This window comes from Arvicanthis niloticus, chromosome 26 (genome assembly GCF_011762505.2).
Source record: "Arvicanthis niloticus isolate mArvNil1 chromosome 26, mArvNil1.pat.X, whole genome shotgun sequence".
Lineage (NCBI taxonomy): Eukaryota > Metazoa > Chordata > Mammalia > Rodentia > Muridae > Arvicanthis > Arvicanthis niloticus.
Window position 1 is genome coordinate 4,485,034 of NC_133434.1, and position 18,004 is coordinate 4,503,037.

Sequence of the window (18,004 nt, forward strand, 5' to 3'; positions counted from 1 at the left end):
GGGTAACAGGGATTGTGGGTGAAAGTGTTGGTGGGCAAATCTGAGTGCAATTCATGTTTCCAGTACAGTAGGGTGACCCAGAGGATTTGGGGTAGAACAGGGACATGACCCATTTAAATTCTATGTAGACCTCTCCATTATAGGATGGAGAATTCACTGCTGATTGGTTAAAAAAAGATCAGCCCTGTCCCCAAAAGCCTAACTTCTGTGAGTCCCCCCCATGCTGGCTTGAAGATGGCCTGGCTAGCTTCCCACCCTTCCTGCTGCCACACAGAGCCTTCTGTGTGGATGCTGCTGATTCACAAGGCAGTTGTGCCCAGATGGCTGTCTGTGGAGCCAGCCACCTGGGTTAACATGCTATCTGAGGAATTCCTGGAAACCCAACCAGGAGCCCACTTGGGTGACCAATGGAAGAAAACATCCTCAGTGTTACCCCAAGACAGTGGACCTAGGCTACTGGGGATCGAGGGGAGATGACCAAGCTGGCAAGTCAAAATCAATGAGTTAAATGAACTTTGATCTGTACAATGGTCAGGCACCACAGCAGTGAGTTGGCAGCAGCCCAGAATGGGGCAGCAAGTCCTCCAATCGTAGCCCTAGGCGGCCTTCTAACCAACTGATGTTGCAAGGGGAGAAACCTTAGCCACAAGCTCCAGCTCCAAGTTCAAGGCCATCTCAGAGATGGTTGAGATCAATGGTTCCTTGATGCTTCTAGATGCAGGATCCTGTTGAAGGAGATAAGGGGGTGGGAGTCAGAGGGGAGTCCGGCTTAATTTATCAATAAATAGAAGCTTTACTTCCCTAGATATGCCTTCCAAATTCACTCCTTTCCTTTTTTTGTTCCCTCCCTGATAACCTTAAGACAGCCTCTTTCTCTCTGGCCTCAGTTTCCTTGTGTCCATGTAGATTGGACTGTGTAATATCTCCCCATCCTATCCCTCCAAGGAGATACCTTTGTTCGTGGCAGCAGAGCTCAGAGAGGGTTTTCAGGGGCTCCCCACCCACAGAGGGTGAGCAATAGATGCCTTACATTGTCCACCCTAGGGCAGGTGCAGAGAAAGGGCACAGCAGAGGGAGAGACCAACCCTAAGTGCTACCCAAACCCTGGGTGAGCCACCACCCCTATGATGGGGACCTAAATGGGAGGATCTGCTGCCCTTTGTTCAAGGGGCCAGCTGGATAAAACATGTTCACTTAGGCTAGCCCTGTCTAAAGCAGGCACAAAACCAGAGACTGCCTGGGCTCCACTTGGGTCTTCCCTAGGCCTCAGTCCCCCAACAGTTAATGCAAATTTAGTTCCTGACTGACAACAGGAGCAACACCAAAACAGTCAACTATTTTTATCTCCAGATTAATCACAAAAAGGCTAACGCTTCCACCTTCCTTGTGATTAAAAATTAGGAGACCAAACTCTAGAGTGGTTCAGGATAATAACCAATCCTGTGAGGCGATTATGAATAATGCATCTCCAGGCCTGGGCTTCTCGGAGACTCCCTCCCCTCCCCACATGGCCCTAGCAATGGGCCCCCATCTGAATGGAGAGGTAATGAGTACACACACACACACACACACACACACACACACACACACACATCTCCCATCTGAGCTACAGCTGCCAAGAACGAATGTTGATTTCTATTCATCGGATGGCTCCCAAACATCCTCCCTCCTCCCCCACCCCACCCCACCCCACCCACTGCACCCCCACCTACCCCTCCCGCCCCCATCTGGTGTGCAGTGAGGCGAAGGCCAATCAATAATGCCTGGCTACATGAATAACCAGCATGATAACCACTTATTTGGGAAGATGTAATCAGGACCCATTCTGAGGGTGGATGTTTGTGTGTGTGAATGTGTGTGCGTGCCTAAGAACTCCCACAAACACAGCCCCCCTCCACTCCCGATTTTCTTCATCCCCAATTCTGCTAATGCAATCTCCTCAACACAACACTGGTAAAGAAAGAAGGAAAGGTATGGGACCTCCAGATGAGTCTAGGAAGAAACACACACACACACACACACACACACCTACACCTTGATCAGAATATAGAACAGCTCTATTCACCTAAGACAAAAGCCCAGAGAAAATCTGGTACTCAAATGTGGTTAGTGTTCCACATCCTGGCATAAGCTTTAAAAGACCTGATACCCAAGATCCAGCTCCAGGCTCTGGAGTCTTACAGATCAAAGATCACGCCAGCAATAAGATAGAGGAAACTTCCTCAGAAGGTTGCCAGCCAAACGCTATCTTGTTTCAATACATGCCAAGGCTAGAGGGAGTGCTCACATTCTCTACCTGAAGACATTGACAAGGAGAGGGAAAACCTGCTTTACTGTCATCCTGCAACCCAGGACACCCTCTCGCTGCAAGGCAGAGGATGCCAAAAGGGCCAAGTGGTCCTTCAGCTCTGGAACCAGTTATTCTGGTCCCAGCCCAACTCAGGAGTATGAGTTCCTCTTTCTTGAGCATCCAACACTGAGGAGGGGACTTCCACTACTAAGAGCTGAGCAGGACCACCCAACTTTCCACAGAATACTGCAAATCCCAGCCCTCACTGCTGGAGGGGTCCAGCCCTCCCCCACTGCAGGAAGCTAAAATCCCTTTCATCAGTCACTAGCCACACCTCCATTGATGGAAACTCCTAATTAACCCCACTTTGCTCTCTGGCCACGCCTACACCAAGGAGGCCATAGGCACTAATAAGAGGGTACAGTGGGCACAAGCAGTTATCTTCAGTGTCCAGCCCATACCCGCCTGTATCCTCCAGCCTGGCAGCTCCAGGACCTCCTGGAGAGGCCTGGCTTCAGAGCTATTGGCATGGAAGGTTAGATAAGGCCAACTTCCTCTCTGGGCCAGAATTGTTTTGGCATCTAGAGCTGGTTTTGGTAAATGAGTGGCCCCATCTCCAGAGTCCTACAAAGCTGAGATCCCTCAAGAAATGGTTCTTCAGAGACGTAACAACTGAGCCAGGACCAGATAGGCATAAGAGGGATGGATAACCAATCTGAAGGCTTACTGATTTGGATGTACTGGCCTAGCCAAATATGGAGTCCTCCTGTCTGTTAGTGAAGTTCAATGGACTAGATGAGGGGCTGACAGAGAGGAGGATGGCTAGCAGGTTCTGAGCTATAGTTAGAAGACACCAAAGCCACAGACAGGGGTGTTTGCCGAGGGTCAAGCTGGAGGGATGTCTTGACTCTCAAAGCCTATAAGAAAACCTTAGCTCTAGAAGATCTTTGCTGATCACCCATCCACCCATCTGCCCTTCATTTTTTAGAATAAGCAAAGTTCCCACCTCCACTGTCTCAGGGGAGTCCCTGAGCCCCTTCCATCCTCTGGGAATAACTAAATAGACCCTCCAGCAGGAGAGATAGAGGTGCCTCAGGGGACAGTCTCTTCACATGGTATTCATGGGGCCCTGCCTCCTCTGACTTGTCCATGGAGAGGTAAAGGCCTGGGGGACTTCAATACATTTAGAAGCAGCAGCACAAGAAGCCACGTGTCCTTAGTCAACTCTTGATGTCTCCAAGCTTTCTCATTGCATAATAATTGATTCCCACCATACCTGCCTATCCTACAGTGTGATCTTCATGGGAATCAAAGGTTCACTGGAGCCAGTGGACATCTGTGGAGACGCTTCAAGGCATGGAATTCTGTGTTGGCCCTGCAAGGGGACTTGCTCTATAGGAAGAGAACAATCCCATATTCTTCCCTTTTGGGCACTACGGTTATCTGATGGAGCCATCAATCACCAACCACACTGTTAAATGTAGAGGGAAAAATCTCAAGTTAGGGGAGTTTCTTTTGAGTGGGGATGAAGGTTCAGAGGCTACTGTGAAGGGCAGAGATCAGAAAAGGCCAGGAGTGCAAACTCTACAGATCCAAAGATCTGTTCTGTCACCTGAGATGGAGGGGGCCAGCCTGCTCAAGGGTCAAAGGCTGGGCTTCTAGCGCCGGTTCTGCCATACATTCACCACGTGACCTTGAACAAGTCTCTTGGTGAGCCTCTGTTTCCAGGTCTTTGTAATTAGGATAAAATACTGTTTTCCCTGCAAAACTGCTGTGAGAGATGCAACAAAGCTTGGCAAAAAGAAAGGAAGAAAAAAGAAATGTTGGGACTGGATTGATGGTTCCGTTATTAAGAGCAGGTACTGCTACTGGCTGGGCAGTGGTGGCGCACGCCTTTAATCCCAGCATTTGGGAGGCAGAGGCAGGCAGATTTCTGAGTTTGAGGCCAGCCTGGTCTACAGAGTGAGGACAGCCAGGGCTACACAGAGAAACTCTGTCTCGAAAAACAAAAATAAAAACAAAACAAAAAGAGCAGGTACTGTTCTTCCCAGGACCACAGTGTGGTTCCCAGTGCAAACATCAGGTGACTCACAAGTGCCTGTAACTCCAGATCCAGGGGATCTGATGCCTCTGGACTCAGAGCATTGGCAAGCCCATGCATACACACAATGTAAAATACAATCTTTTAAAAATATAAAAATAAATCTTTCTTGTTGTTGTTGTTGTTGTTGTTGTTGTTGTTGTTGTTGTTGTTGAAAATAAAGATCCTGCGGGTTCCTGGTACTTCAGTTGCAAGTCACTGCTTCCAGGACTTTGAAGCAGGCTATGGATACCTGCCAGTCACCACATGTGTTTATTCTTGACATGAGAAGGTTTAAAACAGCACATCCTTTATTATTGTTCCTATCACCCTAAGACAGAAGGTGGTACTCTTTATCAAAGTAGAGCAGTTATTGCCGATTTATCCTCTGCTGTGTCAAACAGAAGACTGCCCCAAACTTAACCTCTCTCCTCCTCTTCCCACAGTGCCACCAGATGACCCCATCATCCTCGGGGGGCCTGTGATAAGCCTCCGGGCAGGTGACCCGCTCAACCTCACCTGCCATGCAGACAATGCCAAGCCTGCGGCTTCCATCATCTGGCTACGTAAAGGAGAGGTCATCAATGGGGCCACCTACTCCAAGGTGAGCCTGAGGGAGAGAATGGGGGTGTGGGATGGACAGTGGAACAAAAGATAACAGGAGGCTAGGATGGTGGTGTCAAGAGGATAAGCTCTGCCTCTCTTCTTGTAGAAGTGCTTCTGTTGTTGCTTCAGTCTCCCTGTGTGTGCTTGCTGCTTGCTGCTTGCTGCTTGCTGCTTGCTGCTTGCTGCTTGCTGCTTGCTGCTTGCTGCTTGCTGCTTGCTGCTTGCTGCTTGCTGCTTGCTGCTTGCTGCTTGCTGCTTGCTGCTTGCTGCTTGCTGCTTGCTTGCTTGCTTGCTGCTTGCTTGCTTGCTTGTTTCAATGGCCACTTTAGTCCTCAGGCTGTTTCTTCCACTAGCCTCTCCTCTCCTACCTCCCCATCCTGTCCCCCAACTAGGATAGCCCTAGAACAAAGTATGTTCAGAAGAGGAGAGTTGAGGCAGAAACAGCCAGGCCAGGATTGCCACAACCAATATGTGATCCTCTGACTAAAGATAGAGCCTTTGGAAGGTGGTTATGTCATGAGAGTGGTGTCTTCATGATTGAAATTAGTACCCTTATGAAAGAGGCCCAGACAGTGTAAGAGGACAGCCACTAACAAACAAGAATATAACCCTTGCCATACACTGGGTCAGTCTGCCCTGGTCTCAGGCTTCCTAGCCTCCAGGGCTATGAGAAGAAAAAAAAACAAACTTCTGTAGTTCTTCTCTCTAGCTTTTAATGTTGTGTTGAAACAGCCTGGATGGATTAAGACTTGTTTCAGAAAACACAGTAAGTTAATGTTTCTCCCAAGTGTTTCATGGACCACATTCATACTAACAAATTATGCATTGTTCTTCTGAAGTTCAAAGTTAATAGGTCATCCTGTGTTTTGATTTGCTAAATCCGGCCTGCTTCCCACTGCTGCCTGCTAAGATACCTGCACAGTGACCAGGAAGGGTTAAATCTAACCTTCGTACCTTGAAGTGCTCACTGATGGGGCTGCTTTTTTTGTAGCTCACACAGTAGGACCCTGAACTGGCCCCTGTTGTACCCCGTTGCTTTGTGTTTTGTATCTACATGTTTTGACAGCTTATGTCCGCATGGATCCTGGAATGTGAAAGTGACCCAGGTTAACTAGTCCCCGGAAAGAGTTAACAACTTGCTATTTATTCTTCAGCCCATCTGTAATCCACAGACTACGGTTACCTTTTCTCTGTGTCCTATAGTTTAGAGCAGGATCCCCAGGACCAGCAATCAGAAATATCAAATCTCTCTACAGCCCAGAACCCACTAAAGCTATTACAGTTATCCATCCCTAAACCTGTGCAGCCCCTACCCTGCCTCATTCATCCCTTTCCTCACAAACCACAACAAAGGTTCATCGCCCACTTTCCGCTCCACTCCCAGTGGCCTGGTGTGGCGTGGCTTACCATGTCCCCTCCTCTTGTGAACTGTGAATAACAAACCAACTCTATGGTCATGGCTTCTTCATGTGTTAACCTCACTGTTCATGAATTCAGCCAGAAACAACCTGTGCCCAGGTGGAGTTTACAGCCTGTAGAGACTTCCAGCTGAAGGAGACCTTGGTGGTCCATTGGCCCAAACTCTTTTTATCTAGAGACAGAAAACTGGGACCTTAAAGGGTAGTTAGTGCCTGGACTGCTCAGTTGACTTCTGGCAGCACCAGGACTAGAGCCAAGATCTGTCACCTAGGTTTTCTTCTTTTTGAGGCCTCTCTCAGGACAGGCTCAGATCCCTATGGTCCCCTAAAACACCACCAGATGCTATATCAGGGTGCCAGGCTCCAAGCTCTGAAGTTGGGCGATAATCTTCCAGGACCATGACTCGGGGTCCTCAGTTTCAGAGGGTGACAAGGTGCATGTTTGTTCTTTACTCCTGACCCGCAGCTGGCTCCTCCCCGTGGGTCCTAAAAAGAAGAAATGTCTTTTCTACCAGCAGAGGATGTGAAGAAAGGCCATTCCTATTCTAACGATGGTTCCTTCCCACCCCAAATTGGCTCTGCCACCAAAGGCCACTGATCAAAGTTTGGCTTACTACCCAGTTCCTCCGGCCAGATTCCCAAACAAATGGCTTCTCTTGGGCCCGAATTGACCCTAGGAACAATGCTTTCTCTTGGGAGATAAGTCCTCTGCTCACATCCTGGGTGGAGCCTCACTGTGAAGATGCCAAGAAAGACAAACTTATGGCCCAGGGACCAAGGTCATCCAGTGGAGGCTGGGAAACAGAAGGGTGTTTCTACACTGCGGGTGCCTGTTCAAGGTCTTTCTGAAGCTAATCCAGCCTGACCCTCCCAGGATACATGAACAGAAGAGGATATACCTCATCTAGTGAGAACAGGGATCAAGGTCACCCTATGAGACCTATTCCAGGATCTATTCAGAAGGCCATCCTCTCCCACATGATGAAAACAGCCCAGCAAGCCCTGGCACATTGCCTTTCTGGAAAGGAGACTGTGTGCCTTTCCTTGCCCAGTTCCACCGTTATTTGGACTGTCACAAGGAGAATGGCAGCTGGGCCAGATATCAGGCCCTGCTCTATGTAATCTTAGGCAACTTATTTCCTGGGCTCAGTTTCCTCCTCTGAACATGAAAGAGCTGGAAGAGACACTCAGGAAGTGCTCCAGCTGTAACAGGCTGTAAACCCATGGACTGGACCTTAATATGAGTAGCAGCCTTGCCCAGGAGAGCTATATGGCCTAAGCTGAGGGGCTGTCAGAGATTGGCCCCACAACCCATCTCCTTCCAGGAGCTCAGCCAGGCTGTTTCTTCTCCAGAACTGCAAAGACGGTTGTCATTAGCCAAGTAGTACTTCTGACTTATTTACAAAGGCAGAATAGCTGGGACAACAGAGAGAGCCTGGGGACACACAAATACACACAACCATTCAGATGGGGTCCACAGGGAAATTCCCCAGGACTGGCAGATTCAGATCTAAACTCTTCAGGATTTGTCACGTGGTGGTAGTTAAGCCCACTGATGCTGAAGCTCGATGTCCTGAATTTAATTCCAGGCTCCACCACCCTCTAGCTATGTGGTCTGAACTTTCCTTGTCTGTGACCTCGTCTGTATGCAGGGAACATTATTAGCATCCGGGTCTAGGGGTGGCTGGGGACATGACCAAGAAACCTGCCTGGCAGACTGGACCTGCAATAACTACAGCTGTTGGAACCATCATTGGTCCTCTGGGTCCTCACACCAGGACACATGCATTTTCTAGATGTTGTGGCAGTGTCCAGACAGAGCAGTCCACAGGGTCTGCAGGCTAGCCTTCTATCACGGCATAATGTGGGCTCAATCTCTCTGTCTCAGTCTCCCCAGCTGCAAAATGGGTTTGATAATAATCAAGGCTACTGTTAGGGTGACCTCAAGACTCAAAAGAAATCACACAGCAAAGCTCCTTGCTCCTTGCTGATGAGATTACCTGATTCAGCAGGTAAATGCAATTGTTGTCAAGCCTAACTACCCAAGCTACATCCCCAGGACCCACATGATAGAGAGAACTAATACCCACAAGTTGTCCCCCGACTCTCACATGCACACCATGACATGTGTGTGCACACACACAATACATAAACACACAAACAAATAAACAAATGTAAATTACTTATTTGATTTTGTTTTGAGACAGGTTCTCACTATGTAGCCCTGGCTAGCCAGACCTTTACTTTGCAGACCAGGCTTTCCTTGAACTTAGAGAGATCCACCCACCTTTGCCTTCCCATTGCTAGGATTCAAGCTGGGCATGACTGAGCCCAGCAAATGTAATTCTGTCAAAGTTCCTTGTAAACCGGGCGGTGGTGGTGCACGCCTTTAATCCCAGCACTTGGGAGGCAGAGGCAGGCGGATTTCTGAGTTCAAGGCCAGCCTGGTCTACCAAGTGAGTTCCAGGACAGCCAAGGCTATACAGAGAAACCCTGTCTCGAAAAACAAAACAAACAAACAAACAAAAAAAAAAACAAAACAAACAAAAAAAAAAAGTCCCTTGTAAGGAGGAGAACACAGCGGCTCTGTGTTTGTTAATTTCCTCATGACTGTGACAAACTACCTGGCAAAAGCCACTTGAAGAAGGTTCTGGTCTGAGGGTAGTTCATTGTGGTGGGGAAGTCATGGCAGCTAGAGTTTGAGGCTGCTGGTGTTGTGTCCCATCTATAGGACAGACTTCAGAGCTTCTCCCTGAGGCCAGGTGCTGGTGTGAACAGCTTGACCCTATGGCAACTTTGCTTGCCAGGTCCGTTGAAAGAGGAGGCTGGGGGATGATGAGGGACTGCCTCTCTCCTATCACTTCACAGATACCCTGGGAATCTGGGGTGGGGGGACAACTGAGATTCTCCCTTGTTCCTCCTGGGCCTGATACAAGAATGGGTGTCACAGGGCACTCATCTGAAATGTCAGCAAGTCTACAAGTCCAGGGAGGGAGGAACTGGTGATGGGAGAAGAAGAGAAGAAGTATGGGCTTAGCCCCAACCAAGGTCAATCTTCCCAGGAGCACTCATCCCATCCCTTCTACTGCTTCCCCAGGGAGGGCCAATGACTTACTAAGGGCCAGACAGAAGATGATATTGTTTTAGGAGATACAGCCTTACACACATACACACACACACACACACACACACACACACACACCTACTTCTTTGTTTTCTCCACTTTCAAGCTACCTGCCTACTTAAGGGGCTGTCAGCCTGCCAACCCCTGGGCATGTGCTAAGTTGAGCTCCAGAAACCTTGCCCAGGAACGGGGATGCTGGCTCACATGCCCCAGGCCCTCACTCTCTGTGGTACACACGATCTCCTCCAGCCACTCCAGCACACTGCATCTGACTGGTCAAACTTAGGAGGCCCAGAATCTCTCTCTATCCTATTCTATGTTATGTGATAGCCAGCTGTGCTCTCCTTATCCATGAAGGACATCTCTTCTAGCCCTAGGACAGAAGGCTGGAGGCAGGGTCTCTCGTGCAAATGACACTGCACAGACCCACGTTATCCACAAAATTCCTATTCAGTCCAGATAATAAGAGGTCTACCTACATGCACCCCTCAAATGTCTATAAAAGGGGAAGCAAAGAGATGATTAAAAAAAAAAAAAGACAGCAGGTGGAGGAGGTGAGTAGGGAGGGAGAAGAGAAAAGGCCCTGTTGCCAGGCAATCAGGCCTGCTCAAGGCCTCTCCAGGCTGTTTGCATATCAATGGGCTGCCCGTATTTAGTGCCAGAGTTGGGGCACCCACACATACTGCTTTGCCTTCAGGCTGCCCATCTTTGAGGTCTGTCTAGCTTTCCACTATGTACCAGAGGCCCTGGGAGGGTTGGAAAAATCTGCTTACCCACACTGGACTACTGCCCCAAGAGTACACTCAACCCCTCACAGCGCAGCCTCACAGGCCAGAGCTGAGAAAGCAGAGCAATAAATGCCTCAGTGACCTCCAGAATGGGATCAGTGGAGTTGGGCGCACAAACAGGAAGCTGCACCAGAGCCAGCTCTGCTCAGACGGGCACTGAAAGCCTCACATAGTCACTGGAACCCGTGAGAAAGTTCCCTCGATGCAGTGAGTGGGCAGAAGCCTACGAACACCCACAAACAGAAAGTGGGTACATGCATGCAGGAGAGAAGTAGAAATCCACTCCTGGAGAACTGAGCTCCAAAACATTCCTGACCACATGATGCTGTCAATGGAAAAACCACCGGTTTCATCTTAAAGGGAAGAAGAGAGAGTTTATTTTGGAGCCATTTTGAGCAACCACGGCCCAGAAACACAAATTTAGGTTACTTACTCCAAATTACATGTTCTAACATGAAAGACATTTCATGAGGTTTTTATAGTTTTACAGACCAAAGAAAGTCAAGCAAGGTTTAAAATACATTGGTGGGTACACCAGAGAGGTGTGTATGGAGAAATGGGGGAAGCTTTGCTAAAGGCCCAAGATGCTATCTGCGCTTTGGAGTTGGTGAAAGCTAGTGATGTGCTAACTTATTATCTATTAGTCACAGGTTATTAGTTCTTGACACAGAGGTGGGCAAGGAATGGCTGTTTGGGAGGACTAACACAAGCCCGAGATAAGCAATTAGCATCTGGACCTGCAACTTTCCAGTTTCTCCATCATATTGAAATTCTAATCAGTTGATCAGTCTCTGCAGACACAGTTGATTTTCAGGACTTGTGTTCACAATGCCTGTATATTGTGTATATGCCCAGCCCCTGGCCCCTGTCTGTATACCAACATGGGCTGGATCACTGTAGATCCTCCAGGATTGCCATCAAAACCACATCGATAAGCCTAGGGAACTGGTAGGCTGGGGTCTAGAGTCTGATGCCACAGTAGGGCCCACCAAGCTCCAAGAAGGTAGTGAGTGAGTCAAGGAATCTTCGACATCATTATAATCTGCTCCCCCACCCTAACCCCAGAGCCCATTTGTCTGCTGGTGAAAGACTCACTGCCTGAGGTGTGTCCCTAGACACAAACTCCGTGAAGAGAGGAGAGAGGAGGTGAGGGGTATAGGGGTGAGAGAGCCAAGGAAGCAGGTCTCTGATGGAATCTGCAAATGATAAAACGTCCCATTTGGAAGACACCTTCAAGGCTGCTAAGTCTCAGGGCCTTGTCTGTACATGAGAAAAGCGACAGAGGAAACTTAGAAAAGAGAAACACAGCAAAAGATAAATGAAGAAGGAAATTCAAAACAGACTGAGGGACCGACCATCCACTCACCACTCAAAAGACAATACTCAGGATAGTCGTGGGGAGCAGTGGGAGTGGAGAAGTCACACTTAACCAAGGGTCAGTCCTGAAAAGATGAAGGAGCCTGTCATCCTCAGACTCCATCTTAAGGACACGGGTGCATAAAAGATATTTTTTTTTATAGAGAACAGAAAGGAGATACAGTAGGATGCTGGAGAAAAAAAAACAAAAAAACAAAACAAAACAAAAATGCTATTCACTGAGCAGGGACCAGCCTAGACATCCTGGATTTTTAGTCAAACATCTCAATTTCCTACAATGTAAACCCCATAGCTGATGCACAGGATGAGAATGAGAAGAGTTATCACCCATCCTGGTGATCACCACACATTCTGGGTTCTATCAAGCTTTTAAAAAAAAAAAATCAAAAACCTTAATCATTTTTCACATTTAACACATTTTCTTTGGAATCTGGGGTACAGAGCAAAAGGGAAGGAAGCAAAAAGCTTTGCTCAGGACCACTCCCAAAACAGCCGCCTGGCCACCTCGCACCTCTGCGGGCTTGAAGCTTCAGGCTTCCCGCTCCAGTCAGTCCACAGGTGTGTCAGTAGAGCTGCCTGAGGAGCCAGCAGACATAGCCTCCTCCACGGGGCTGCTGCCCAGGCTGTGAGGTCTTTCTGAGAATTGGGAGCCAGAGCCAGGTACACGGCCAGCCTTCTGCAAGGGTGGTTCACTGCTGAGGCACTGCCTTCCCCTCATTTTCCTCTTTGTTTAATGAACACATCTTCCTTTGTCTCTAATTAGGTGGAACAAACAACTTGAACCAGAATTTTTATTTCCCAGAAAAGCACCCGCCTGGACACAGTAAATGTGTCATTAATCATAATTCCGAGGCGGAGGAACACGCTGGGCCGGGGAAGAGGAAAAGCAGTCAGAGGGCCTAATTAGAGCGAGGCCTCTCGGCTCCTCTTCCACCCCCATCCTCAGAGCCCCACTCCCACCACCATGTCCAAAGCCCTCAGTTTGAGGGGTTCCTGGCCCAGTCAAACTTATGTAAATGTCCCTTGTTAGTACCTCAGAAGAGAAAAGGAAAGGATGCAGAAGAACAATACTCACTCTACCCCCTCCTCTTCCCTCCCCTCCTTCCCCCATTCTACCCGGAGGTCTTATTTTCATCCAGGAAATTGTTCTTATTATCACTTAGCTATTTATAGAGGCGATGAGGTTTGCTGAGCAGCCCCAAGCCAAAGAGGGTGCCGGCTGCAGCTCCCCCCACACACTGGCTTTGGTCCGGGGCTAAATTATACTCACTCTAGCCTTATTCTGAGACCTCCAGTTGGGCCCCTAGCCCAGAGGCTGACCTGCAGACTGTGGGCTACTAAGACTGGCCGGTTGGACTGCTGGAACAGGCCACATCCCTATCAGCCCCTCTGCACAGAGTTAGGACTGACACCCCTCCTGACAGAATAGAAAATACTAGGCTTCAAGCCGCAGAACCCAAATCTGGCCAGTTTTACAATTACAGGAGGAAATGCAGGGCTGTGCCTCTGTTCTGTCTTGCTCTAGAATGTTATAGACTGGCTTGACCTACAGTAGGAACCACGTTTCCAGAGGCTCATACTACGCTCTACTCATTTCAGAGGCCGCATGCTTGGCCCCAAATTTAAAAGGGCCATGTCAAGCTGAGGGCCTAGAAGACGGGTTCTGGCAGCCTATAAGCTGCTGTCAACTAGCTCAGTAACTGGCTTTTGTGGGACTTGGTCACCTGTAAAGCCCGGGTCAGGTGCTCATCAAAGAGTCTGTCCTCAGGGGAACCTACTTTTAAGGGCGAGTCCCTGCCGGCCAAGTTCACTCTGAGCTCAGCGTTCACTTGTGAAATGCTTCTTCCTTGCAACAATTCTGAGAATGAGATACAAAGCCATTGTTATTTTATGAGAGCCTTTCAGTAAGTAGAATCATCTATTCCCTGGGCTCCAGTCCAAGTAAAACAAGATGGCGTCTGGCACCCTTTCCCTGTAGAATGTCGAGACCCTTCCCAGAGGGGAAGCCTTTGAGTCTGAACAGACTCCAGTCGAACCTGCGGTGGTCCTTCGCCTACACCCCATCCCCTATGTGTGCCTATGTTAGTGGATTTCAAACTGGTGGAGAACTGTCTGCAGAGAGACAGAAGAGTGCTGGGGTGCTGGGGAGGGGGAGGAGGAGGCCTCAGCCATATGGAAGAACTAGTTCAAGGCCAGCGCTAGAACCCGGGAAGGAAGAGCAGAGACTGAATCATGGTTTGCGCTCATCTCTTGGTGCAGCTATACCACATAGCTCAGCACCACAACTCGGTGCTTAAACCTAAGACGGTGGTGGCGCACGCCTTTAATCCCAGAGCTTGAGGGGCAGAGGCAAACGGATCTCTGTGAGTTCTAAGCCAACTTGGTCTAGAGAGCAAGTTTCTAGAGCTACACAGTGAAACAGTATCTCAAGAAAACCAAAAGGGGTTGGGGGCAGGGGGAGAACATTGCTGGGGTTGTAGAGACTAACAAGTCTGAACTCACCAAGCTGCCAACCCAGCTGTGTGGCTTCCACAGTGCCGAGGCCTTCCGTGCCTCTTCTAGCTCCTGGCAGCTCCCAGTGTTCTTTCTCTGTGATCATTACTTCATAGGTTCCCTAAGCCTCTCTGTGTTGTCTCCTTTTCAGGAAAGGATATGTTCTAAATCAAGAATGGCCTTATCTGAAAATGAATCTATTCTAAGACTGGGGTAGACACAATGTTTGGGAGCAGGGGCAATCCTTCGCAGAAATGCTACGTTTACCACTAACCTGAGCATGAGTCTGGGAAAGTTTTTGCCGCCTTGGTGGGCCTTGTCTGTGTCAGAAGGAAAGCATTGGCATCCGCCCGTGCTGTGGCGTGGTGGGAGCTTTAATGAGATCAGGAGGCACAATGATTCAGGAAGGCCCAAAGGCTTGCTAGGCAAACAATCAAAGGTGTGTCCACACAGACGACCAACAATCCTACTTGTATTTACCCTTAACTCAGTTCCCTTAAATGTGCCACCCTTCCGCAGATTCATTCCTTCGGTCTGCTGCAAGGCCTCCCCTTGCTGGCTGCAGATCCTGAGAGTCACCAGCACCAGGGGCAGAACCAACAGACAGTTGGTTAAGTTTTAAAGAGGCTCTACCCAAGATCTGGCTTCCGTTAAGCTAATACTGGTGTCTGCCGAGCTTCTGGCTTGCAGGTCTAGGCTGTTTTCACAATCTCTCTAGTTCCCTTTCCCTCCACCATCCAGCATATAGCCAGGCAAGGGCTATAATGGAACTGCCCGGTTCTGCATGGAGACTGGAGCCCTGGTCCCCTGAGCCAACCCTTCCAATGCTTGCCATCCACGTCTCTCTCTTCTCTGAGCTGTGTCTGTCTTTCACTCTCAGGCCATCTCAGCTCAGTAACACAAGGCCCTCTCTTCCTTCACCACCTCTCTCTCCAGACTCTGCTTCGAGACGGCAAACGTGAGAGTATCGTCAGCACCCTCTTCATCTCCCCGGGAGACGTAGAAAATGGACAGAGTATCGTGTGCAGAGCCACCAACAAAGCCATCCCCGGGGGAAAGGAGACCTCGGTCACCATAGACATCCAGCGTGAGTACTAATTGACCCTCTCTGGCCTGGCCAGGCCCAAGGTTGGAGCCAGCCCACATGGGTGCATGGGCATGTGTACATACAGGTTCATATAACCTGTGCATGTGTGTGCACAGAGGCTGGAAGGGGTTGTTGGATGTCCTCTTCTATCAACGTTGCCTGTTCTTTTGGGGCAACCTCACTCCCTGAACCTGGGTCATATGTTTTCTCTGCTAGGCTAAAATTAACCCCAACAGTAACTGTAAATGTTATTTGCCTGGGTGACTGTTGTCTCCAAGGCTTACTGCCTCAGTCCGCTAACCTAGGCCTAGTCCTGGAAGCTTCTAGGCTCTGTACAATCTTATCTAGGTCTAGAATGTTTTCAGCCTCTGAGATTTGTTGCTCCATAAGTGTGTTCTTTCTTGTTCTGACTGGCTGATTCAATTCAATTATTCGGGATCAAACTCCTCTCCAAACTGATTGATTCAATTCGACTTCTCTCTCAGATTCTCTTGCTTGGTCTTAAACTAACTCTAGCAATCTGTTCTAATCTTCTGGGTCCTTCTCATTCTCTGGCTTGTTCTGTCTTCACCTGTGTCCACCTTGTCCTCTCTCTGTAACCTGTCTCTGTACAACCATCCCAGTAAAATGCCTCCTTTCTCTCTTAAGTAGCTTCTCATACCTCTCATGAGAGTTAGGCACATCCTACTCTGTCAAATCTTTCTCTGTTGCATCACTTTGACTGCCACTCAATTAGACATTCCATTCAAAACATGGATGCTTCCTTCTACAAACTAACTTTGTCTTCATTGTTTGGGATTAAAGGTGTGTACTAAGTACATTTCTGTGTTCTGGCCAGAGGGATTAAAGGTATGTGTTTAAAGTTGAGCCACACCACAACTAGAAACGGGTTTTTTTCAGTAAAGAACACAATCTCAGGGTTCACAGCATGATCAAATATCCTGCAAAACCCACCAGTTCTCCTATCTATGTCCTCCTTGAAGCTGGAGTTACAGTGGTACACACAATGCCAGCCTGGTTAGTGGGTGCTAGGATTCAAAATCTCCTCCTCCTGTTTATGCATCGAGTACTTTTAACTACTGAGCCATCTCTCCAGTTTCATAAGGCTGATGAATTTAAAAACACTTTCTAACAGCCCTGGCTCATTTAGGGCTTCTGAGTTCTGTGTTCTACACAACTCTTCAGGGCTAAAGGAACTGTGTCTTGGGATTCTCAGAGCCTGTTTTGACAGCCAGAGGACAGAAGTTTCCTCTGAGCAAATCCTAACTGACACCCTTTAAAATGCAGAGGGAAGAAGATATGTTTGCTAAGTATTGGGTGAGGACCAAACACCCTGGCAAACAACTCCTCTCCTCTCCTCTCCTCTCCTCTCCTCTCCTCTCCTCTCCTCTCCTCTCCTCTCCTCTCCTCTCCTCTAGCTGTACTGCCACTTGCTGTTAACAAGTCCTTGCCCCACACCAAGCTTGTTCCTTCTATTCCTCACTCAGTGAGAATGAGGGCAGCAGAGCCCTTACCAAGCCCAAGGCTGGGGAGATAACAGAGACTGAAGAGCCAGACCATGGTAGCACACACCTTTAATCCCAGTACTTGGACTGAGTCCCAGTACTTGAGGCAGAGGCAGGAGGATCTCTGTGAGTCTGAGGCCAGCCTTATGTACAGAGTTCTAGGACATCCATGTCTACATGGCATGACAGGGAGAAACCCTGTCTCAAAACAAAACAAAAAAGAGACCGGAGAGAAGCACCTTGGGCCATGCTCTTCCATCCCAGGCAATGTTCCCCCATCCCCATCAATGGTCCTTCACCCCAGGCAATGGTCCTCCATCCCACCCTGGGTCTTAGCATCACCCAGCAGGTGAGCAACTGTGCCTAGAGCAAAACCCAGCTTTGGAAAGCAGTTAAGATGCTAGTTTGGCATGTAGTTCAACATTCAGAATGGACACATTGCTGTGAACTGAGTGGCTCCAGACTTGTCACTTCACTCTAATAATTCCAACCTCTGGTCTGATTTGCTAATGATATCCAAGATCTCTTCCTATTATAAGAGCAATCAAAGCTGAGATCTCTCTCTCTCTCTCTCTCTCTCTCTCTCTCTCTCTCTCTCTCTCTCTCTCTCTCTCTCTCTGACACAACCCAAATCTGGGGGAAATGAAGGTGGAAAAAAATGTGTCTAAGTCCCTTGCTTCCTGGCTGCCATTTGTGACACTGTGGCACTCCTGTCCTCCTGCCTCCCAGCCCCGTTTAGGCAGGAGTCTATGACAGCTACAGAGTCCCACATAAACATAGTTGGTTCCCCGGATGGAAGCCAGGACCTTGACAGAGAAAGATGGTGGAGAAAGAGCATCTCTGTCCCAGACTGATATCCATTGCCCCAAGAGAACCTAGATAAGAATGCCATCATGACAGCATCCCACATATATTCAAATACATACTCCCCCCAGATGCACTCCACACACAGGGCTGGTTGACCCACTACATGGTTAACAAGGCTGCACCTGAAAGGACCTGGGTATAAGGCCAGCATGATGCTTAGACCTAGGCTCCAGGTTTCCCCCCTGGGATTCTTCCAAGGTAGTGCAGAATAGTGATTGTGGTCCAGCATTCTCTCTAGTTTGAATTCTGGCTTTGTCAGTTATTGATTGGCCTCTTTTTTTTTTTTTTTTTTTTTTTTTTTTTTTTGGTTTTTCGAGACAGACAGGTTTTCTCTGTGTAGCCCTGGCTGTCCTGGAGCTCACTCTGTAG

The 18,004-nt window shown here is 48.7% G+C and overlaps 1 protein-coding gene across 2 annotated transcripts in view; it reads left to right on the forward strand.

Annotated features, from left to right (window-relative positions):
• Positions 1-18,004, forward strand: part of Kirrel3 (kirre like nephrin family adhesion molecule 3) — a 562,840-nt gene that overhangs the window by 511,446 nt on the left and 33,390 nt on the right. For both annotated transcript variants that reach the window (XM_076924603.1, XM_076924604.1), the window contains exons 5-6: positions 4,817-4,974; positions 15,113-15,263. In XM_076924603.1, the coding sequence (XP_076780718.1) occupies positions 4,817-4,974; positions 15,113-15,263 (309 nt within the window). The remainder of the gene's footprint in view (positions 1-4,816; positions 4,975-15,112; positions 15,264-18,004) is intronic.